Genomic DNA, 23,456 nt, shown 5'->3' on the forward strand with positions numbered 1-23,456 from the left:
ATTAAACAGTTATTATTTAAAAGTAATCTAATTAGCAAAATATGTTTAGAATAAATATTAAAATAGCTTAAACGCAATGGGGGGTGTAGCTCAGATGGTAGAGCGCGCGCTTAGCATGCGCGAGGTACCGGGATCGATGCCCGCCACCTCCATGCTCTTTTTTCAATTAAACACAAGTGCAAATAAACGAAAAGGCGATCACATTGGCATTAGATAAACACTCTAACGTGCTTCCTCGTTAGTGTAGTGGTGAGTATCCCCGCCTGTCACGCGGGAGACCGTGGTTCGATTCCCCGACGGGGAGTGTTTTTGATAGGATATGTCAAAAGGAATCAACCGGGGTTCGATTCCCCGACGGGGAGTGTTTTTGATAGGATGTGACAAAAGGAATCAAACTGTTATCATTTAAAGTAATCTAAATGGCAAAATATGTTTAGTATGAATACTAGAAGAGTTTAAACGCAATGGGGGTGTAGCTCAGATGGTAAAGCGCGCGCTTAGCATGCGCGACATGCTCTGGTTTTGATTTAACACAAGAGCAAATAAACGAAAAGGCGATCACATTGGCATTAGATAAACACTATAACGTGTTTCCTCGTTAGTATAGTGGTGAGTATCCCCGCCTGTCACGCGGGAGACCGGGGTTCGATTCCCCGACGGGGAGTGTTTTTGATAGGATGATTCAAAAGAAATCAAACTGTTATCATTTAAAGTAATCTAAATGGCAAAATATGTTTAGATTGAATACTAGAACAGTTTAAACGCAATGGGGGTGTAGCTCAGATGGTAGAGCGCGCGCTTAGCATGCGCGAGGTACCGGGAGCGATGCTCGGCACCTCCATGCTCTTCTTTTAATTAAACACAAGTGAAAATAAACGAGAAGGCAATCACATTTCCATTAGATAAACACTCTAACGTGCTTCCTCGTTAGTATAGTGGTGAGTATCCCCGCCTGTCACGCCGGAGACCGGGGTTCGATTCCCCGACGGGGAGTGTTTTTGGAGTTCTGTTTCAAAGGGAAATAAACAGTTATTATTTAAAAGTAATCTAATTAGCAAAATATGTTTAGAATAAATATTAAAATAGCTTTAACGCAATGGGGTGTGTAGCTCAGACGGTAGAGCGCGCGCTTAGCATGCGCGAGGTACCGGGATCGATGCCCGGCACCTCCATGCTCTTTTTTTAATTAAATACAAGTGCAAATAAACGAAAAGGCGATCACATTGGCATTAGATAAACACTCTAACGTGCTTCCTCGTTAGTATAGTGGTGAGTATCCCCGCCTGTCACGCGGGAGACCGGGGTTCGATTCCCCGACGGGGAGTGTTTTTGATAGGATATGTCAAAAGGAATCAACCGGGGTTCGATTCCCCGACGGGGAGTGTTTTTGATAGGACGTGACAAAAGGAATCAGACTGTTATCATTTAAAGCAATCTAAATGGCAAAATATGTTTAGAATGAATACTAGAAGAGTTTAAACGCAATGGGGGTGTAGCTCAGATGGTAGAGCGCGCGCTTAGCATGCGCGAGGTACCGGGATCGATGCCCGGCACCTCCATGCTCTTTTTTCAATTAAACACAAGTGCAAATAAACGAAAAGGCGATCACATTGGCATTAGATAAACACTCTAACGTGCTTCCTCGTTAGTATAGTGGTGAGTATCCCCGCCTGTCACGCGGGAGACCGGGGTTCGATTCCCCGACGGGGAGTGTTTTTGATAGGATGTGTCAAAAAGGAATTAAACTGTTATCATTTAAAGTAATTTAAATGGCAAAATATGTTTGGAATGAATACTAGAACAGTTTAAACGCAATGGGGGTGTAGCTCAGATGGTAGAGCGCGCGCTTAGCATGCACGACATGCTCTGGTTTTGATTTAACACAAGAGCAAATAAACGAAAAGGCGATCACATTGGCATTAGATAAACACTCTAACGTGCTCCCTCGTTAGTATAGTGGTGAGTATCCCCGCCTGTCACGCGGGAGACCGGGGTTCGATTCCCAGACGGGGAGTGTTTTTGATAGAATGTGTCAAAAGGAATCAACCGGGGTTCGATTCCCCGACGGGGAGTGTTTTTGATAGGATGTGTCAAAAGGAATCAAACTGTTATCATTTAAAGTAATCTAAATGGCAAAATGTTTAGAATAAATACTAAACAGTTTAAACGCAATGGGGGTGTAGCTCAGATGGTAGAGCGCGCGCTTAGCATGCGCGAGGTACCGGGATCGATGCCCGGCACCTCCATGCTCTTCTTTTAATTAAACACAAGTGCAAATAACGAAAAGGCGATCACATTGGCATTAGATAAACACTCTAACGTGCTTCCTCGTTAGTATAGTGGTGAGTATCCCCGCCTGTCACGCGGGAGACCGGGGTTCGATTCCCCGACGGGGAGTGTTTTTGATAGGTGTCAAAAAGGAATTAAACTGTTATCATTTAAAGTAATTTAAATGGTAAAATAAGTTTGGAATGAATACTAGAACAGTTTAAACGCAATGGGGGTGTAGCTCAGATGGTAGAGCGCGCGCTTAGCATGCGCGAGGTACCGGGATCGATGCCCGCCACCTCCATGCTCTTCTTTTAATTAAACACAAGTTCAAATAAACGAAAAGGCGACCACATTGGCATTAGATAAACACCATAACGTGCTTCCTCGTTAGTATAGTGGTGAGTATCCCCGCCTGTCACGCGGGAGACCGGGGTGCGATTCCCCGACGGGGAGTGTTTTTGATAGGATGCGTCAAAAGGAATCAAACTGTTATTATTTAAAGTAATCGTAATGGCAAAATATGTTTATAATGAATACTAGAACAGTTTAAACGCAATGGGGGTGTAGCTCAGATGGTAGAGCGTGCGCTTAGCATGCGCGAAATACCGGGATCGATGCCCGGCACCTCCATGCTCTTCTTTTAATTAAACACAAGTGCAAATAAACAAAAAGGCGATCACATTTGCATTAGATAAACACTCTAACGTGCTTCCTCGTTAGTATAGTGGTGAGTATCCCCGCCTGTCACGCGGGAGACCGGGGTCCGATTCCCCGACGGAGAGCGTTTTTTGGAGTTCTGTTTCAAAGGGAATTAAACAGTTATCATTTAAAAGTAATCTAATTAGCAAAATATGATTAGAATAAATATTAAAATAACTTAAACGCAATGGGGGGTGTAGCTTAGATGGTAGAGCGCGCGCTTAGCATGCGCGAGGTACCGGGATCGATGCCCGGCACCTCCATGCTCTTCTTTTAATTAAACACAAGTGCAAATAAACGAAAAGGCGATCACATTGGCATTAGATAAACACTCTAACATGCATCCTCGTTAGTATAGTGGTGAGTATCCCCGCCTGTCACGCGGGAGGCCGGGGTCCGATTCCACGACGGGGAGTGTTTTTTGGAGTTCTGTTTCAAAAGGAATTAAACAGTTATTATTTAAAAGTAATCTAATTAGCAAAATATGTTTAGAATAAATATTAAAATCGCTTATCCGCAATGGGGGTGTAGATCAGATGGTAGAGCGCGCGCTTAGCATGCGCTAGGTACCGGGATCGATGCCCGGCACCTCCATGCTCTTCTTTTATTTTAACACAAGTGCAAATAAACGAAAGGCGAATCACATTGGCTTTAGCTAAACGCTGTTATGGCTTCCTCGTTAGTATAGTGGTGAGTATCCACGCCTGTCACGCGGGAGACCGGCGTTCGTTTTCCCGACGGGTAGTGTCTTTGATAGGATGTATCAAAAGGAATCAAACTGTTATCATTTAAATTATTCTAAATGGCAAAATATGTTTGGAATAAATACTAAATTAGCGAGGTACCGGGATCGTTGCCCGGCACCTTCACGCTCTTCTTTTGATTAAACACAAGTGCAAATAAACAAAAAGGCGGATCACATTTGCATTAGATAAAGGCTCTAACGTGCTTCCTCGTTAGTATAGTGGTGAGTATCAAACAACCCTATATAGAAATATTTTTTGGGGGCATTAGCCTTTCACATTTAGGGACCATAGTATGGAGGGACCACGCGTTTGTACTGTGTTTTTGTAACAGCTTTGTTAAGTACGTTTGCTGTTTGCCCAGCGCCGCAGTTTGCAATTGTGCCTTTGACTGCGTGTTGGTTGGCAAATTGTATGTTAAAACTTGTACTCTCATGAGATATACTTAATGAGGTTAACTGTTGTCCTTTCTGCGTTGTTTATGCTTATTTAAACTTAAAGTAGGTTTTTATACTCGTTCTTTATTGCAGTTACTCAATAATACTATACTTATTTTATACATAACGGAAACGTGTTGGTATTCTGACTTATTAACTATTTTCGCTTGTAGAAACACGACTTGCTGCATAAAACTTCTTGAAAGCTTTTTTATACTTAACATTTTATTTTCCAGAAGCATATAAACGTATTCTTCTTATAAATCTTCCTTTAGCAATACCTGATTATATCCAAACGTATCCTGTTTGTGCCCATCTGATACTTGTGCTTACAACAAAAAAATGTCCGCTGAAACTCTAAACTTTGGTCCACAATGGTATGAAATTGATTTATGAATATTTTATCAAGTATATATAAGCCGTAGGGTAATTTGGCATTAGCAGTTTAGGGTAAATTAAGTATTATGTCTCAAAAAATTGGTTGTACTACAGGTATTGCATGTGTTGTAACATAATTCTCTTTTATAATGATAATCCTTTAGCTGGTGGCCACCTGAAATTTTTGTTTCAAAATGTTCCTTAGGTCTCCGGCGCCGTGGCGTAGTGGTTAGCGCGCCTGCCTGTAACCATTAGGTAATGGGTTCAAGGCTCGTCGCTGCTACCATTGTGGGCGTATGTGTCCTTGGGCAAGACACTTAACGACAATTGCTCCAACCCAGTGGTCACTAATGGGTTGTCCAAATTATCAGCCATACATAAAGAAAATGAAAAAATCCAAAAAAAAAATCACCCACAAAGTAACATACATGGTAACTCGTAAGCTGGCACGAGGTGTTAAACCCGTGTGATAACGACTGTCGTTTTCCGGCCACGCGAGGATAAAGTAAGTTACATTCTCTTTCTCTCCCTGATACCCACTGTATAATTTTGTTTTGAAAAAACTCGGGCGTTCGTGTCGAAAATTAAACATGGAGCTATACAGAGAAGACGGAAAAATTTTTCCGCTAGGAAGCGATGACAAATTCGTTTCTCTATTTTATGGGGAGCAGTTAGTTTTACGGTTTATACACATAAGATATAAACCCCTAACCCCTAACCCCTAGCCCCTAACCCCTAACCCCTAACCCCTAACCCCTAACTCCTAACCCCAAACTCGTCAAACAAAAAAAACTTGAAAAAAAATATAAAAAAGTATTCCACTGTGCGGGACTCGAACCCGGTAAAAATGAAACAAAGAGAGTTTACGACCGCACGCAAACCGCTACACCACAGACCCGACGACAATAAACACAACGAAAGAGCGTATATAACCGACCTAATGTGGGAAATATGTTCTTACTAGTGTTTTATGTATTTAGAAAGGTATTTTTATTATTTAATTAATTTGTTTTACACTTATTAACAATTTGTAGTGCTGTTTTGTTCGTTTTTCCGTATTTTTTAATTTAAATAATTACCGCCTCTAGCGGAAAAAAATTTCCGCCTTCTTTGTATAGTCCCATGTGAAAATTAACTTTGAAAGTGCACGAAATCGTGCTGCGTCACCGTATTTTCCACACCAGCCGTTATGAATTAAACCAAGGTTAGATTATTACGTCATAGAATGCGTATTGTTACGTTTGATTCCTACGTTAAAACAGTGGGAAAAAACAAGGCTGTAACATATGTAATATACCACTATTGTGACGTAACAGACCGCGATTGTGACGTAATAAATCGTTAACCTTACGCAAATCAGACGAATTACGGTGAAGAAGCATGTTTTCGCGCATTTTTAAAGTTAATTTTCGACACGAACGCCCGACTTTTTTGAAAAAAAATTAAACAGCAGGTATCAGTGAGGGCTATAGAACATTTTGAAACCAAAATTTCAGGTGGCCACCAGCTAAAGGATTACCTTTATAATAATAACTTTTATTTGTCTTCCCGATTATGGTAGCAAATATTGAAAAAAAATAAACAAAGAGAAGCCATAGTGGTAAAATGACTGTCTAAAACATGCCTACGTTTAAAAACATATTTATATTTAATTGAAAGAAAGAAGTCCATGTTTCAGTGTCCGGAGGCCTATATTATGTTAATCAGTCAATAATAATCTTGGACTGCGTATATAGGCAATTACTCAATTAATGTGATTGATTTCAGTAATGAAAAGCCAAATGCAAGTAACTATACATTTTAAGTTGCAAATTTGGCTTCTGAAACAGTTTTCTTGACTACATTTGTTTTAAATTCAATTTTATTTTTTAGGCTTCGAGATCTTTCTAGTGGTGGCTCTAATGTAACAAGCCCGCCCCTTCCCAGCCACACAACCTCTAATCAAGTTCAAACTTGCTCAGCATAGGTTGGTTTTAGGGTATTCTGTTTTTAACTTTTTATTGGTGACATGCTTTTATTAGGAAATGTTTATAATTTGCAGTAAGTCCTAAAAATCCTTATCTCTTTGGTTAATTGAAACAGTTGGAAGTTAAAAGTTCCTAGTCATTTTGTAGTCAACAAGTATCTTATAATTGTAGAATTTGGGATATAATACAAACCTATGCCTTGTCAGAGAAAGTGGAAAGCCAGAATAGGCTTCTTTAATAACTACATTAGCTCTTAAAATAAATCTCAAAAGTTTTTATAGTTAAAGAAATATAACATGGCTCTCAAGGAAAAACAGTTATAAAAATATGTAGCTTTCATGGCATAAAAGGTTGCCAACCCCTGGTTAATGGCATAAGTTTCCCGTTGATCTCTTTTGTACATCCCTTAAACTTGAACTGATGGTTACAGGTATGGCCGAGAAGAGATGCTTGCTCTATTTGAAAAACACGATAACGTTCCTGATGAACTATTTCGTGCACCAAACCTTATCAGTGAAGAAACACTCACTCCTCTTGCTCTTATACCATTAACTGAAGATGATCAAGTTAGTAAATGGGTCGTTTCGTTAATCATGAGTTAAATTGCATGGTACAAGTGATACCAAGTCATTGTCAATACATTACTGTTGTGTTACGGAAAAAAGACAGTACAAATAAATTTGTTTTTACCAAAATGATCCTGTTTAATACATACTAAAAGTATTTAAAATCCTTTTGTATATTATATCTTTTTAATGCTAGCATTTATGGAGCCATTTATTTACACATAATGATAGGATGGACAGTGGTAGTTAACTGAACAGACATATGGGACCAAAAATGGATGAAATCAATTCAGTATTGTCCCTATTTGGATGTAATATTATTATCAAGATATATTTTCTAACATTTTTTTCTCTCAGCGTGCCTTTCTGGGGAGTAAACAGTGACGTAATGCATCGAAGTCGGGGTCCTGGTGGTCCTCTTGCCTTGGGCCGTGGCCGCTCAATGCCCCCACGTGGGCGGGGCAGGGGGCGTGGGGAAATGTTTTCCCGAAGTATGAGTCAAAGTGAGGATGGTCCTTCTTATGGGCGAGGATCAAGAGAATACATTAGAAGGGACAGTTGGGATGACAGAGGGTTCAATAGAAATGGTCAGTTGACGTTTTTGTTTCAGTAACCTATGTTGTTTTGGTCTAGAACTGTACCTACATGCTATTCATACAACTTCTGCAAGGAAAGTGTAAATCAGTGAAATGTTATGCTGGACGTCACAAAAGTTTCACTTCCTTATTTGACTTCCTATCCTACTACTCTTTAACAGTCATAACTTAGTATAGCTACAATTAGGGATGCACATTACAGAATTTCGAATCCGTGAGATTCGAATCCTTTTGTATTCGAATCTAATTACGGGATTCGGTATTCTGTTTAATGATGTCATTACACGTCATCACATATACTATATTAACAATTTTTAAGAGTTATTAATTTTGAAAAAAAATATTTTTGTGTTTGTGGGACTTTCGAGAGTAAACGTTTCGTAACGTCTTTTCATAGCCTGCTATACGTTTCATGACGCAAAAACTACCCAATAGTACAATTTTTGATCATTTTACAACTCAAGATCCAACAAGGCTGTTATAAAAGGGTCGATAAACTGACTTTTGTGCGTAAAATTTTTTTTCCTATAAATATAAAAAGATTCGAAATTCTAGATTCGGAATTCTAGATTCGAATTAAAGTATTCTAGGATATCCTAGAATACCTAATTATTCTGTAATGTGCATCCCTAGCTACAATGTAAGCACTTGATGAAACAAAAATTTCGAATATATATTATACCCTATCAAATTTAACTTCTTTAAGATGGCTATATAGGCTATTACACAACAATATATACTGTATGTAAATGGTAGCTATAGGCTATATTTAAAACTGTAATTTTTATATTTACAATGTGCATGTATGTTGTGCATGTATGTTGACCCGACAGTTTTTGTATTACTTGACTTTGTAAATACATGGAGCTATGGGAAAATAGTCCATAGGTTAAGGTTGACAACCTCTGCCGTAACCTAACATGGATATGCAAGGTATGCATGCTTACTCTGGAAAAATCATGTTAATATTGCGTCAAATGCATATTACTGGTGTGATAAACCTATCTTGTTCTCATGATAATCATTGCTATCAAGGTCGATCGTTTGAGGACACGGCTCCTCGGAAACCGGTTCGTCGGTCTGATGCGAGTGATGATTGGAGGAATGATGCGATCCGTGGAAGTGGAGATGGAAATGAGAACGATAAAGAGGGAGGATCGGACTGGAGACCTCCTGCTCCGAGGAAAGAAGGTTGGAGAGGTGGGTGTCAGAAGCTGAGAAATAATAAGTTATTTTTAAGTGGTGGTATCAATTTAACCTTCGTGATTTAATGAATTGCCGCATTGCAAACTGATTATTTTTTTGAAAGAATTTAGTTTATTGGAAGGGAGACTGTTCCTACTCAAGCCTCTGAATGTTCACCAGAATTAACGCTCATCATTTGTTACAAAATGCCCCCAAACAGGGAGGAGTCTATAAAACCTGTTACATATTTTAATTGGTATTGTTAACTTATGTAGAAATCTAAAATATATACACACCTTCTTGCTTGATTTAAAAATTCAAAAATTATGTTTTGCACCTTTTGATTAATTATAACCCGACTGTTCTGATTATATTCTCGTGTGGTTTTTTAGAACCTGGTCGAGGCAGCTGGAGGGAGAGGGAAGACAGAGGTTGGTCTAATGATACGTTTCATCGAGATAGGAGGCCTGTGAACAGAACCAGGTCTTATGGAAGCAATAAATATGATGTGAGTTATGTTGTTGTATTAGATTTAAATAATCAAAGTACAAACAGCATTGATTACTCTGTGTCCAATAATTGCTGCCCAAAATGCAAGTTTAATTAATTTATTTAAAAATCAACTTAAAATATATATTATTAGATAGGCCTATAATAATTACGAAACTGTATTTATTAACTTATTTAATAAGCTGTCTTAAAAGCCCTATGAACTAAAATGGTATTTTATATATGAAGTAGATGGGCAAGCCAGAAATCTATGTATGTGCATCAGTGCATGTATAGTAGGCTCTTTTCCTATGCAAAGATATATTAAACATAGTGACAGCGGTTGTAATGATAGGAAACAACATAGCAGTAAAATTCCATGAAATTATGAAATAAACTCATTGTGGGTTTACACAATTCCCTAAGGTGGTAATGATTTCAGTGTCTATTATTATGATTTGCGCACATACAACAATATTCTTAATATATATCAAGCTGACTGCTGTTTTAAATACAAGTCTTTACTATTTTAAGTGGTTGGGCCTATTTACAAGTTAAACCACAATGATATTTTTAATCCTGCATCTTTAAGGTTTTAGTGCAATACAAAGCTATCTGGCTGCTTCCATTGTAGCATAGTTGTCACGGCTAACTTAGCATCAATTCACTTAGTGTTATTGACTGTTCTTGCCTCTGAATGTTAAATACCGCCATTGTGTAGCTGGTTTAACAGAACACAGAAATCATTGTGTAGAATGTTACAAAAACCAAAGTTTTAAAAACATTAAAACAATCCTTATTATGAGCAAATGGAAAATTATCGCTGCGTGCTATTTTCAAAACAAACAAGAGAACAAAGAACTAAACATGGATGGCAGTAAAATAAACAACCTGTCTATGTCCTGCTTTTCCTGCACAGATATTAACACCAGCAAGCATTTTAAGCAAATTTAGAAATATATATTAAATAATTTTTTCTTCAATTATATTATGTAAGTTTTGATATAAAGTAAGTTCTATACTTTCTAATGGCAAGGTTAACAATGTTATTTCTTACACTGTGGGTAAGGTCAGTGAAAATGTAATAAGGCACTGTTGGTGAGCTCATTGTTATAGTTATTATAGGCGTCTAACATGGGGTGGCAAGGTGGACACGCCAACCCGAGAGTTTCTTGCACTGCAGTAATCAATAAATATTACATCGTGAAGTATTTCACAAGATTTATGTGACTCACTTCCCTGTGTCAGGGAAAGTGCATTAAAAGTTGAAATGCTATAATGACTTGGTTCTGTACTTTAAAACAGAATTAGCTACTAAATTTAAAATTGCAGTTTTATATATGTTGCTTGAAAAATTATGCACAATTATATAACTTTTTTATGTTTGGCTTTGTACTAATTTTTATTAATGTTTAATGCACAGAGTGAAGCTGGTTTGATGCCAGAGTGGGCAGATGATGCAGATGAAAGTGAAGTTGGTGTATTTGATCCTTCTGGTGCATTTCAAGTAAGAAAATTTTTCCTTTTTTTAAATCTAATTTTTTATTCTTTAGTTTTATATGTATTCATAAAAATAAGTTGTTTTGATATATTTTATGAACTGTAGCATTTATGCGCTCTTTGTGTTCTGTCACCGCTTTTGTTCTTGTCCAAATTAAGCAATTTTAAATAAATGACTTATATTGCCAAAAATGCAAAAACGCAGAGTTCATGTAGTTTCAAATCAATCTGCCTTAAAAACTTAATATATATAAATGTTTGTACAGCATTTTGTAACTCAAACATATAGGCTATTTAACATATGCTAAATAGTGCCACACAAAACCTGCATTAAATGTTATGGTTTTGTCAGGCACAGAAAAAAGGGGGTAAACGCGGGGATCCTAAATTACCGAGGGACTCTGATCGTGGGATAAGGAGAAACGCTTCCTCTTTTGGCTCACTGAAGAAAATAGAAGAGAAAGAAAGGAGCAGGAGTGAGAGGGAAGAAATAGGGAGAGGAGGAGGTTTGTGGTTTTCGGAACTTTTATGTTTTTTTTTTCTCTTTTATTACTACTGATGTTAGGCATGTTAATATCCTTTTAGATTTTTTACAAATTATGTATTTTCTTTGAAAAACTCCTGATAAAGTTAAATTTATAGCCCCAATAAAATTTCTCCCCTTAATACATTTTCACCATTTTAGCTGGTTTGAAAACACCAGAGGAAAAACCAGAAACCAAAGAAAATGGCAAACCATATGGTTCCAGTGGATCAACTCCTACCACCCTAAACAACCAACCTGTTTTAAAAGATCATGAAAAACATGAACCAACTTCACCAGAGAAGTCACCAATTAAAGAGAAACCAGCAGAACCAGAAAAAAGACCAGATCTGGTTGAAAGAGAAGTCCCTTCACCTAATAAAAGTGTTGAAAGTTTGGAAGAAACCAAAATGCCGAATAAAACCATGGAAGGTAATGTTGGTTGCATAGCACTGTGTTGTAGTAAGTCAAATTGCAGGAGTTTTTATATTTGATTGTGATTATGATAATCGCATATAATGTTGTGATTTTCCGTTTAACCACTTGGTGGGTGTTTTAACTTTAAATAACCTACCCCCACAAAATTTTTCTTCCAGTCTAAAGTTTGATTTTATCTTGTACATATTTGTTTTAAAATGAAACTCTTCTAAACATAATTTTCTTCTGTTTACATTGAAAAAAACTGGGGCAGAATTACATTGGTTATAGATAGTTTTTAGTACAGTTTGTATTTTGCAGCTGAAGCACAGGGTTAGGAGTTTATTTTCTAAATTAGCAAGCCACCACACACTGTTGTAATGCTGCTATAATTACCAATTATTATGTTTCTCACACAATACATGCACTCATGCTCAGTTGCCCCACACATTTTTTAGTAATTATGACATCATACTGATGATTAATGACATCATAATTCCACAGAAACCAGAGGAAAACAGACAGAAGAAGAGGTGGACCATTTGAGTCATCATGAAATGGTATGACTTGTTTTTTTATAACTACATAGTACATAAGTATAGCATTAGTGTTAATATACCTTCACAAATTGCAGTCATTGTTGAAATACACCACAGGGTAATAGACAAACATTGTCATTTTCGGCATGAATTAGTAAAAAAATTTGCCACAGCAACCTACTTATTTACTTTCTTGCATGGGTAATGGGTTCATGGGTTAAATGTGGCTTAAACCCAAGATCCCGTAGTGTATTTTAGTATAGGCCCTCACCCATATAGAATTAATATAATGTTGAAGTGATGTCTAAAGACTAATAAAGAACCAGATTTGAAAATTATTCTATAAAAAAATTGTTATATTTACATATATAAATTTTTACACTTTTTCCGACACATTCCAAATCTCACACGTTCATAGTTATTGCTATTTAGTGGAAGTAACCTTCTTTTTACTGCACTCGCCACTTTTAATTTGTCTGCAGCATACTTTAACACTTGGTAACTTAATTTGGTCTATAATATCAACTTTATTGAAGGGGATGCACAGTTGAATAAAACCAAAACAAACTAAGAATCCACACATTCTTACTAATATTTTTCTGCGTCCTTTTCCAATAGCATAGTAAATATTTTCAACTCAATTTGAGTTCATTGTTGGGGTTTGACAGACTTGCTTTTTAAATAACGTGTTTTCCCATACCTTAAGTTTTTTATTTTTACAATGTTTTAAGGACTGTCACAGAGCTGCGATTAAGCCGTTTACACCTAGTCCAATTTAATTTATTTACATTTTATTGTCGCGGCAATAACTGTTAAGTTTAGCGACGTCAAGTCGCGAAACTGAGTTTCGGTGCGAGCCACAGTGCCCAGGGTCGCCAAAATCTACTGCAGATGTCAATTCTTACGCGACTAAATGTCTGTAGCGACGGTTAATGCAGGGTCGCTTAAATTTTACGCAGCGTCGCTAAAAAATCCAGGTGTCGCCAAAGTCTGGGTCAGCAACGAAATCGCTTTATATGAAGTGAGAACTTTCACAGCCACGTATGTTTTTGTATTAATATGTGCGTAAATCAACCCGTAAGTTTTAATTCACCACTTGAAAATAAAGTCATTATTTACGCAGGATTTAATCAGACAAGCAGAATGTTTGTTACATCATAGTGGGGATTCACACGTTGAATATTTACGTCATATTACCGATTTTCGCATTGAATTATTGCCCCACAGGATAGTGTGGTTTATATTTCGTTGTATAGTGTGGTTCATATTGCCACAATATTTTGTTACATCACTTATACTTGCAACACCGGTTAAGCAGACTTAAAACATAATACGATACGCATATTTCTGGAAAGTCTGTTACTATTTTTTGCTAACGCGAGTTTGGTTTACCCTCTGTATTACTGCATGAATTTCAGTTAAACAAACCATATTACTGCTAAACAGACGATGTTTTATCGCTGCATCGCATTCTAAACGATTTAGGGCTCTAGCCCGTAATAATCAACTTAAATCTGTTCCAGAAGTATTGCTGCTTTATATTTACAATGTTTTCCTCAGCCATAAGCAGTATGTTTGTTACGAAATAGTGGGGATTCACACGTGGATTCATTACATCACAATAACGATTGTTTCAAGCTTTTATTTTGGTCATAACATCGTTTAATCTTTCCGTAACCCTGGCGCTTCGTCACAAACCAATTGTCTACAATCACGAATTATCAAATTTCTCGTCTAGGCTGCTTGCCGGTGTCAAAACACCCAATAAATTTTTAAATTAATTTATGCCGGTTTGTAAATTTTGTCGCATTTTCTTTGTCGATTTAGCGTTCCTGTAGTCTGGCTCGGGAGATTTTTCGATCTTTTTGTCAGCATGTAGATACGATAATATAGATAACAATTTGCGCAATCAGTCACATATATTAAAAGCAGCCGTATTGTAGTTAATTTTCACACAATTTTGTCAACTACAAACGATCGTTACTTTGACGCGCGCCGTTATTCGTTTAGAGCAGAGTCCGTATATAAACATGAGTTATTTCATCACCATAGAAATCTTACAGGGCAACCAAATGGGGCTCATTTCGCCGATTGTTTACCCTAGCAACGGGAATTTTTAAACATATTTTTCTGCTTGGTCGCAGTTTATTTATACAACTCAAAAACTTCAAGTCACTTTTAAGTTTTAATAAATTTAAACAACTACTTGAAAATTTGATTTTGTTTAATCTGCATCCCGTATTTGTATTAAACACATAAAATGGTATAAATTTAGCTATATATGTACATATTTATATTATGTCTATGATCAATTTAGCCCCATTTGCTGTGTGTTATGTGATTTCTATGGGCGACATGAAATAACTCATGTTTATATACGGACTCTGGTTTAGAGCTATACGTAAACGAAAATATGTAACGAAAATACGGCCACTGATGTGACGTATTATGCGCTCGGCGACACCTGGCAACGAATCGCAGCACTGGACTGTCATTTTACTGTCGATTTCTTGCTCTTTGTTGTTTTATTACTTTTATCTTTGCTATTGTTTTAAAGAGGTAAATAAGAGTTGTAATTTCACAGAACGCTCTTAAGTTAATTGATTCACTCACTGACTTTGATGAGCAACCCCAGGTTGGAGAAACCCCCACACCAACCCGCTTACCTCCAGCCCTCGATCCCCTATCCCTAATCCAGGGTAATGTGACCCCTAATGTGCCAGACCTAGCTATGAAGTGGTTCTATAAAGACCCCCAAGGCGAAACGCAAGGTGTGGGTTTGAATAAATGTAACATATTTTTATACGTTTTATTGTTTTTTTTTGTATTTGCTTTTATTGAAAGGATAATGTAGTTTCACTTCTGGTGACGGCTAAGGTATTAAACTAATCTTTTAAAACCTCTATATCGCCATTTTCCGTCAAATTTCCATGGAACAGTAGTGCTCTGTAAAAGTTCCTAAGGTGTTCTGCAAGAAATTAAGCTGTTTATGTTCCATGTGAAACACCAGTCAAAATTCATTGGTTATAGGTTTAACACACTGGGCATAAACTGCTTTTCCACAATCTCGGTTAAAAACTCTTGAATTTATGATCATAAGCATTCGCTTTGCTACAAAACCCTTTGAAAATAATGATGTTAACTGCTATTGTTACGCAAATAATTAACACGTCCATTGCTAATATGTTGTATCACTGCTATTACAACGCAGTTATTCGCTACATCAATAGACTACACTTTTCTTATAGATATTTAAAATATTTCATCAGCTTGTCCTGTTTAAATCTTTGTTACATTAGCCTTACTATATAACATCATTATAGCAGTTTTGTTGGTGTTCAGCATGATTATTCTAATATGGGATGTTTTCTTTGGCTTAAAAAATGATAAGCTAACTCTAAAATAAGCTAACTTAGTGTTGATACAGGCATGAACCTATGCATAAAGGGTATAAGATGTCTTGGACTATATTATTCTATCAAAAATATGTTATTCCAATTCTGTATAGCCATACTCTAACAGCATGTTACCCCAAACATGTTTTAGGTCCGTTCAGCTCACAGGAGATGGGTGAATGGTTCATGGCAGGTTACTTCACTTCTAATCTTCTTGTTAAGCGAGCGTGTGATCCTCAGTTTGTACCACTAGGTGACCTCATTACAAGGTGTGGGGCTGTTCCTTTTGGCCCACAATCAGTACCACAGGTGACACAATTTTTGAAAATTTTTGTTTGTTTAACAGCCTTTTGTACTTAAAATAAGAAATTAAACACCAAAAAAATTAGCTAAAATCGTGGTGGTTAAAATAGCTGCAATGTATGCCTTGTGACTAGATCAAAGCTTGCTGCAGTTACTTTAAGAGTCACCAAGGGTCATTTGACAGACACTTAATGGTTATTTCTTCAACCAGGTGGCTATATTAGTATGGGAAACACTCATGTGCTCACGTATTAAACATTTAACAAAAATTTAAACCTATAACCTAATTAAGTTTAACCTTATTTAAGGTATATTTAAATAAACTCAAATTCAATTCCTAGACCACCAGCTCTGATGTAATAAAAGCACAGAAACAAGCTGAGCTGTTAAAACAACAACAACAACAAATGCAGCTTCAATTGCATCTGCAGAAACAACAACAATTACAACAACAACTTCAACAACAGCAGCAACAACAATATCAACAGCAACAACAACAGCTCTTACAACAACAAAAACAACAACAAATCCTGCGGTACTACATTATATTTATATCCACATATATACAAAGCATTTTAACTTTATTATTCTGATCAACAGAGAATTTCAACAAAAACAACAACAACAACAGCAACAGCAGCAGCAACAACAAGCAGTGTATGCGACCATCGTATCTAAGCTCAGTGCTTCAGAGGAGTTTTTATCAATGTCTGCTCAACAGCAGCAAGCCACAGTTGCTCAATACATGGCTTTCATGCAGCAATCATCCTCAGGAGAGTAAGTGTGAAATATAATCCCCCAAATGTTTTCCAAAACTTAAATTATCCATATTTTCCAAATGTATATTTTTATTAGGCGTTATATTTTTTAATATCTGCTGGCATTGTTAAAATGCAGTTACTACACTCACGGTCATCATAAAATATGGTACCTTATTAATTATTGTAGAAAATGCAGTATGCTTTGGCTTTGTTCAGTTGTATGGGCAGCAGCGAAGTGCTAAAACTTCTGATTCCCTTTGTTCCATAAGCTGGAGGGTATGTCAACCCAGGCATTACAAATATTACCTCTATATTACAGTATACCCACCACTACTCAGTCTATATGGGACTCTGATACTTCTGCTTTACGCCGGCCCTCACCTGTTTCTATGGTCACCTCACAACAACAGCAACAATTAGTCGATATTCTTAAACAACAGGTAAGTACATAGCTTACCCATACCACCCAGAAAAAGCAAAGTTACATTTATAAAATCGGTGGTTTTGGTTATACAGTGGGTTACGGCAGTAACTTCTAAAATTTGTTTTTGTTAAGTACTGTTTAGAGATTACTTACCAAAGAAAAAACATTATAGAGTGTGACATAAAAGCGCTGTTTTCCTTTTTTTTAAGTAGGATCTAGGACCAAAAGATTAAACAACTATTTGTGTTTTACCACAAGCCCAGCATAACTGCCTGGACAATAGACCGAGTACACACATAGTTTAAGCCTTGGATATGAATGTTCATTTCTACTTATCTATATAATTGACCACATCATTTAAATAGTAGTTTTTTTTTCTTACTCCCAGGAGCAAGCTGCAGTAAAGAAGAAACAACAAGAAGAGGAGGAGGAGAAATTGAAAAGAGAGAAAGAAGAGCTGCAAAGAATAAAGGTTATTTTACTAAAGTTTCTGAAACCACCCTAATTGATACGAGAAAAAATGTACTTTCTCATAATCTCAGTTCTAAGTAACCACCAGTAGAAATATATCTATTGTGTAAAATTTATTCTCACAGGCACAAGAAGAAGCACACAGATTACACATGGAGGAATTACATAAGCAAAAAGTGATGGAAGAATTAAGACAGGTTGGCCCACAAAGTTTTAATAACATTACAATATGCCTACTATTGAAAAGCGGTTTGTAATTAAAGGTCATACTTCTTTTACAGTGGAACTAATATTTTTAAATTTGTAAAAGTAGAGTTATAGTTTAAACAAAGTTGTATTATGAAGAAAGAAAAATATAAAAAAAATGTAAAATGTTTTTTTTTTAATGTTGTATAAATGTATTACCTGGTTGTTGCTGTTTTACCAAGTTAACAACCATTGTTAATATGATGCAGGCAGAGATCCGGAGAGTTCAAGAAGAAGAAGATCAGATGCGTAGAGAGCAGGAGGAAAGGAGGTTGAAAGAGGAGCAGAGGAGAAAAGTGAGTTTGGTTGTTTGGAATGTTGTTATATATAAAGATTATCATTTAACATGGGGTTACTAAAAGTTATCTAATTTGCGTGAAATGTTGTTTGTTAGGTCTTAGCATAAGGGGCTACAGTTTTCTTTAATAATAAAGCATGTGAATAATATTTTTTCCCATATAGAACATACAAGTATTAGTATAATGACTTAACCTGTTCTATATGTATTTAGTATGAGTTTGATACCAAATCTAAAGTACTAAGGAAACACTTTTAAGATTAGTTTTTTAAAACAAAAAGTTGTTAAAACAAGTTAACATATAAGCTACTTGCTCTTATGTCTTCTGTTCATTTTGCTTTTAGGAAGAGGAGGCCAAAGCTCGGATAGCAATTGCTAAGTTACAAGAAGAGGAAGAGCAAAGAAAAAAAGAAGAAGAAATGTTGCAAAGGTATGTTGAGTCAACATCTATTTTTATTTATTATTTGACTTTTTTATTTTTTGTACAGGAGAGAAGAGGAGGAGATTCGAAAGGCAATGGAGGAGGAGAAAAGAAAGAAACAGGCACAGGAGGAGCAAGAGAAGAGGATCCATCATCTTAAAATGGTGGAAGAAGAGAAGAGGAAGAGAATACAAGAGGAAAAAGTGAGTAAATGAGCTTACATGTTTATATATGATGTATAATGTGTTATCACTACCAGGCACAAGAAGAAGCATTGAAGAAGCAGAAAGAGTTAGAAGCCCAGAGACTCAAAGAAGAAGCAATAAGAAAGGTATGTGTAATTTACCAATGCTTTTTTGATGTGTATGTTATTATGTTATTGTTACTTCTATACCAGAACCAGAAGTATAAAATTTGTATATATATTATAAATTCCAATTGGGATATTTTAAGCTGCTTTTCCGACAGAAAACAGGGACAGACAGATTGACCAGACTGACAATATTTTAACACTGAAGATTCATATTGCTTTGTGTAATACTTTCAATATGTACCTTGGTTTATGGCAAGTTAACTATTTGGGTCAGTTTCAATTATAATCTGTTTTCAGCGCCAACAAGAACAACTGAAAAACATCAAACTACCAACAACAGCAAACTGGGCCGAACAACAACAACAACGTCAGCAACAACAACAACAACTATCAGTGTCGGAAATACAAAAGCTACAAGAGAAAAAAGAACATGAGAGGCAACTACAAGAACAACAGGTAAAAGACAAAAAAAACATTTTTTATTTGCAATTTTATACTAATTAGAAAAATAACTGTGTTATGTTACTTTTTTGTATTTTAACTATTGCTACTAGCCTTAATATAATGTTGGTGAGGTCTTGCAGCCTGACATAGGAAGTTATAGGGGATTAAAGTTAGGTCAGAGTTGGCCTACCATGACACCCATCCTGCCACAACTGATTAACCACTGGGTTGAAACTTAGAGAAAAAGCTGTTAAATTTCTTGCTCAAGCAAACATTTGCCGATCCGTATCAGTTTGAACATTGAACTTGTTATACTTTGGTTACTTTGCAAGCACCTAACCACTAAGCTACGGTGGTGGTTTAAAAAACATTGGCTGTAAACTGCATGGCACTTTTTAACTATTCAGTTACAAAATATTGAATGAATGTAACTCGTTTATCCTTGCATAACATGCAAATGCAATGACACTCATACAGTTACGTTATTTTTCCACATTTACAGATGCGAGTCATTTCTCAAAAGCAGCAAGCCCAACAACAGCAGCGTGGTGTGTGGGGTGGAACAGCCCCAGTATTCCAAGCCCCCACCACCCCATCCAACACCACAATGTCCTTGATGGAAATACAAATGGAAGAAGCACGCAACCAACAAAGAGGACAAGCCAAACAACCACAACCGGTATTTATTTAAATTTATTTTAGACTTTTTTATCTGCTGTGTTATATTCTTTAAAAATATAAAAAGGTGTATTAAAAATTAAAGAAGAAAAATTATTAAAACACAACAAGCCTAAAAAAGCTTATGTATTCTTGTTTATACATTTCATAATCTCTGTATTTTTCCGTGTTAATTCTTTTGTGTTTTGTATTATTTTCAATATATTTTTTGTATTTTTTGTGAACATGTGTACACCATTAAGCATTTATTTTATTTTTTATTTTATTGTTATTTCTGTTTTTTATACGTGTATAACATTATCTGTAAGATGGATAATTTAAAACATTTCTGTTAACTGCGTTGTCACCATGCAACCTAAGATTGAGGCCAGAATTTGCTTATTACTCCAATGCAAACCACCACGTAGAGTCCACAACAACTGTCATATTTTTACCCGCAGAAACCAGATTTAAGCTTACAAGCTTCAGTGGCGTGGGGTGGCCGAAGTAATTCTGCCGCAACCAGTGTATGGGGAAACCAAACCTTTCAACCACCACCAACTCAACCATCGTACTGGGACCCAGTTGCAAAAGCAAATAACCCAAAACCAGTGAAGCAAAACAACACCAAACCACAAGTATGTTACAACAGTATAAACATTGTAATGCACTGGTTACAAATATGGTTATATATTACTATAAATAAGTTTTGTGTACTATCTATTTAGACAATGAAAGTGAGTGAAAACATAAACCATCTAATCCCAATCTGCTATATGATTTTAATACTAATATTGAAGTAAATTTAAAAGTTCATTTGAATTACCAATCAGTAAATTGTTATTTGTTGCTTATGCAAAAATCAAGTAAATTGTAAAGATATTATGCTTATGCAAAAATCTAACTTACTATATATGTTAGGCCACAACCAAAATTAGTTTTGGAAACTGTTTACCACTAAAAAATAATCTTTAAAAACGCACTAGGTTCAATTTGAAAACCACTGTTATAATGTATCTTTAGTAGTGTAAATCAAACATTAAAAAAGTCAAAATTTATTATCATATTTTTTAAAAAAATTTATTATCATATTTTTAAAAAAAAAATTCTAAAAACTTAGTTTCAGACCAGTTATAAACAGAAAGCAAAGGCAAACAACACTAACAATGAGAACCATAATGTGCTTGCCTTGTTCAAACAAACTGAGGCACAAACCGACCCATTTGTCTCCTGGTGCGACACAGAAATCAAAAAGCTTCCTTCAGCAGTAAACCTTGACAGTATGTGCCTTTTTACTAGTATTGTAAATAATAATATTTTTTATTCTACCGACAAAAAAAATATATATTTTTTTTGTTAGATACCCTTTTCTAGTTTTGTAATGTATAAGTGCATGTTAAACCATATATTGTTATGTACCACATACCTTCATTAGCACTAAGGACGTATGCGACTTATTGGTGATTTCTTTTTTGATTGGGTGACCAGTTTGGCAACCCATTGGTGACCGTTGTTACGTAATGTCCGTTAGGTGTATTGCCCAAGAACACACCCACGAACCTCAAAGCTGTATCACCCAATCCGCCAAGCCCTAATCTAGATAATAATAAAAAAAATCGTGCATTAAAAATCCGTTTTTTTCTACAGTCCCTACGTTCGTTGCGTTCTTGCGTGACGTGGAGTCGCCACACGAGGTAAAAGACTATGTGGCCTCTTACCTTGGAGAGTCAAAACCTGCACGAGACTTCGCAGAAGCTTTTCTTCAGCAACGACTCACGCTTAAGAAACAACAGAAACTTGAAGAACAGAAACAACAAGAAAAACAAAAGCAACAACAACAAGCGAAAAAACAACAGCAAGGGGTAAGGGTTCTTCTCTTGTACCAAATATTAGTATTTTCTTGAAATAACAGTTGCAAAAAAACGGAAAGTATATATAACTATGTGTGGCTTTGAAATATAACATTTTTTTGTGTTTTATCTTTATTTTCGTAAATATTTTATTCAACATACAGCAAAAACAAGTAAGAGGTGCACAACAAGTAAATAAAACACAACAACAGCAAACAAAACAACAACAACAGCAAACAGCCGCGGATCAAGAGTTTGTAACTGGCACCACAAAGAGAGGAAAACGAAAGCAGAAGAAGTTGCAAAAAGTTGATCCAAGTATCTTAGGTAAGATCCGTTATTTTCCAGTTTTCCTTCCTCATTAAAACTCGTGCAATATTAGCTATGTTTAAAATATATATTTGGCTACTTTCCCCGTGGCACAGTGGTTCGCCTGTTTGCTTTAAGTAGGGTATCGCTTACGGCTCGACGCCGCTACCGTTGTTGGTATATTCGTTAAGGCAGTTAAAGTAAAGAATTTAACGACAAATACTCAACTCATATGTTGATCAAATCGTCAGTTATAGATAATCAGAATAAACGAAAATCTCCCCAAAATTACCTACAAAGTTACATATATGGTAACTCATCAGCAGGCAGGAGCTGTACAAATTAAAACACCTGTACTATACCGACTTACGTTGCTCTGCCACGCGATGAGAAACGGATGACCATCGTTCGTTTTTTTCCTTTATGTAAACTGATTTAATCTACCATTAAAAAACAAACTTTTCCAGGATTTTCGGTCAACGCGGCTTCGGACAGAGTGAACATGGGTGAGATCGAAACTCCCAAAGACAGCTGAAAACCGGATCTCTCCGGATCGAACTGGTTTAGGGCTGCGCCGCCCTTGTTTTTATTGACTTGCCCTGAGACACAGCGCCGCGCGAAGGTCGTGGGTTTGGTGTTTGGTGAAAAGAAAGAACAAGGCGTGTGTTGTGCACAGATTTTTTTATTCCATTTTTTTATTATTTTTTGGGAAGTGGTCAAAAAGCTTTTTTTTTGTCTTTAGGAATCGACTTCGTTTGTTTTATTTTAAGGCGAGCTCTAACAGCGTTTCTACTTTACTTCAGCGTTCCGTTCATCGCGGTGATTTTTTTTCGTCTTTTTTCAAAAAAAGTCCAGGGTCTTTTCACCCGAGAATCGCCATTCTATACTTTACACTGTATCATCGGTTGTATGTTCGAATACTTAGTTTGGCAAACGCTGCATACGCAGCTCGCCACACGTTTAAGGTGTTCATTTGCGTGTACTTTTGTTTTTAATTTTTAAACCCATTATTTCAGCAGCTAAGAATCCGCCGTATCCGAAAAAACGGGGCAAAAATATCATTAGGTTTCATTATGCTTTTATAATTGGACGTTGCCACTGCCGTTTGGATACATCTGGCTACTGTTTAATATCTGTGTGTTAAGCTGGTAGAGTTACAATAATAAACTTCACCGCGATTAGAAATTTTCAAGTTTTTAAAACTGGGCTATTGTTATTATTTACTCTGTAATACTGGAAGTGATTTAGTTCTCG

At 36.3% G+C, this 23,456-nt stretch overlaps 1 protein-coding gene and 6 non-coding genes across 8 annotated transcripts; all 7 read left to right on the forward strand.

Moving 5' to 3' along the window:
• Positions 1 to 592: 592 nt before the first annotated feature.
• Trnad-guc (transfer RNA aspartic acid (anticodon GUC)) lies at positions 593 to 664 on the forward strand. The gene has a single exon. It is a non-coding gene; the product is annotated as a tRNA-Asp (tRNA).
• A 588-nt stretch (positions 665 to 1,252) lies between these two features.
• Positions 1,253 to 1,324, forward strand: Trnad-guc (transfer RNA aspartic acid (anticodon GUC)). Its single transcript has one exon. It is a non-coding gene; the product is annotated as a tRNA-Asp (tRNA).
• A 162-nt stretch (positions 1,325 to 1,486) lies between these two features.
• On the forward strand, positions 1,487 to 1,559 carry Trnaa-agc (transfer RNA alanine (anticodon AGC)). Its single transcript has one exon. It is a non-coding gene; the product is annotated as a tRNA-Ala (tRNA).
• Positions 1,560 to 1,639: 80 nt separating this feature from the next.
• On the forward strand, positions 1,640 to 1,711 carry Trnad-guc (transfer RNA aspartic acid (anticodon GUC)). Its single transcript has one exon. It is a non-coding gene; the product is annotated as a tRNA-Asp (tRNA).
• Positions 1,712 to 2,173: 462 nt separating this feature from the next.
• Positions 2,174 to 2,246, forward strand: Trnaa-agc (transfer RNA alanine (anticodon AGC)). The gene has a single exon. It is a non-coding gene; the product is annotated as a tRNA-Ala (tRNA).
• Positions 2,247 to 2,325: 79 nt separating this feature from the next.
• Positions 2,326 to 2,397, forward strand: Trnad-guc (transfer RNA aspartic acid (anticodon GUC)). The gene has a single exon. It is a non-coding gene; the product is annotated as a tRNA-Asp (tRNA).
• Positions 2,398 to 4,121: 1,724 nt separating this feature from the next.
• LOC149733682 (GRB10-interacting GYF protein 2-like) lies at positions 4,122 to 23,387 on the forward strand. 2 transcript variants are annotated; one of them, XM_089881421.1, is made up of 28 exons: positions 4,122 to 4,527; positions 6,401 to 6,494; positions 6,926 to 7,061; positions 7,419 to 7,648; positions 8,693 to 8,857; positions 9,235 to 9,350; positions 10,755 to 10,838; positions 11,184 to 11,337; positions 11,517 to 11,786; positions 12,276 to 12,331; positions 14,895 to 15,081; positions 15,857 to 16,014; positions 16,350 to 16,543; positions 16,609 to 16,785; positions 17,089 to 17,209; positions 17,582 to 17,665; positions 17,790 to 17,861; positions 18,120 to 18,206; positions 18,553 to 18,638; positions 18,697 to 18,832; positions 18,889 to 18,960; positions 19,240 to 19,398; positions 19,889 to 20,062; positions 20,499 to 20,681; positions 21,164 to 21,323; positions 21,691 to 21,905; positions 22,058 to 22,220; positions 22,670 to 23,387. In XM_089881421.1, the coding sequence occupies exons 3-28, from the start codon at positions 7,054 to 7,056 to the stop codon at positions 22,735 to 22,737; spliced, it is 3,579 nt and encodes a 1,192-aa protein (XP_089737547.1). In that variant the 5' UTR covers positions 4,122 to 4,527; positions 6,401 to 6,494; positions 6,926 to 7,053; the 3' UTR covers positions 22,738 to 23,387. The 2 variants fall into 2 exon arrangements, with proteins under 2 accessions (XP_089737547.1, XP_089737548.1); XM_089881422.1 differs by having other exon boundaries at positions 4,123 to 4,527; positions 19,889 to 20,065; positions 20,505 to 20,681.
• The last annotated feature ends 69 nt before the right edge of the window (positions 23,388 to 23,456 follow it).

This window comes from Ciona robusta, chromosome 7 (genome assembly GCF_009617815.1).
Source record: "Ciona robusta chromosome 7, ASM961781v2".
NCBI lineage: Eukaryota > Metazoa > Chordata > Ascidiacea > Phlebobranchia > Cionidae > Ciona > Ciona robusta.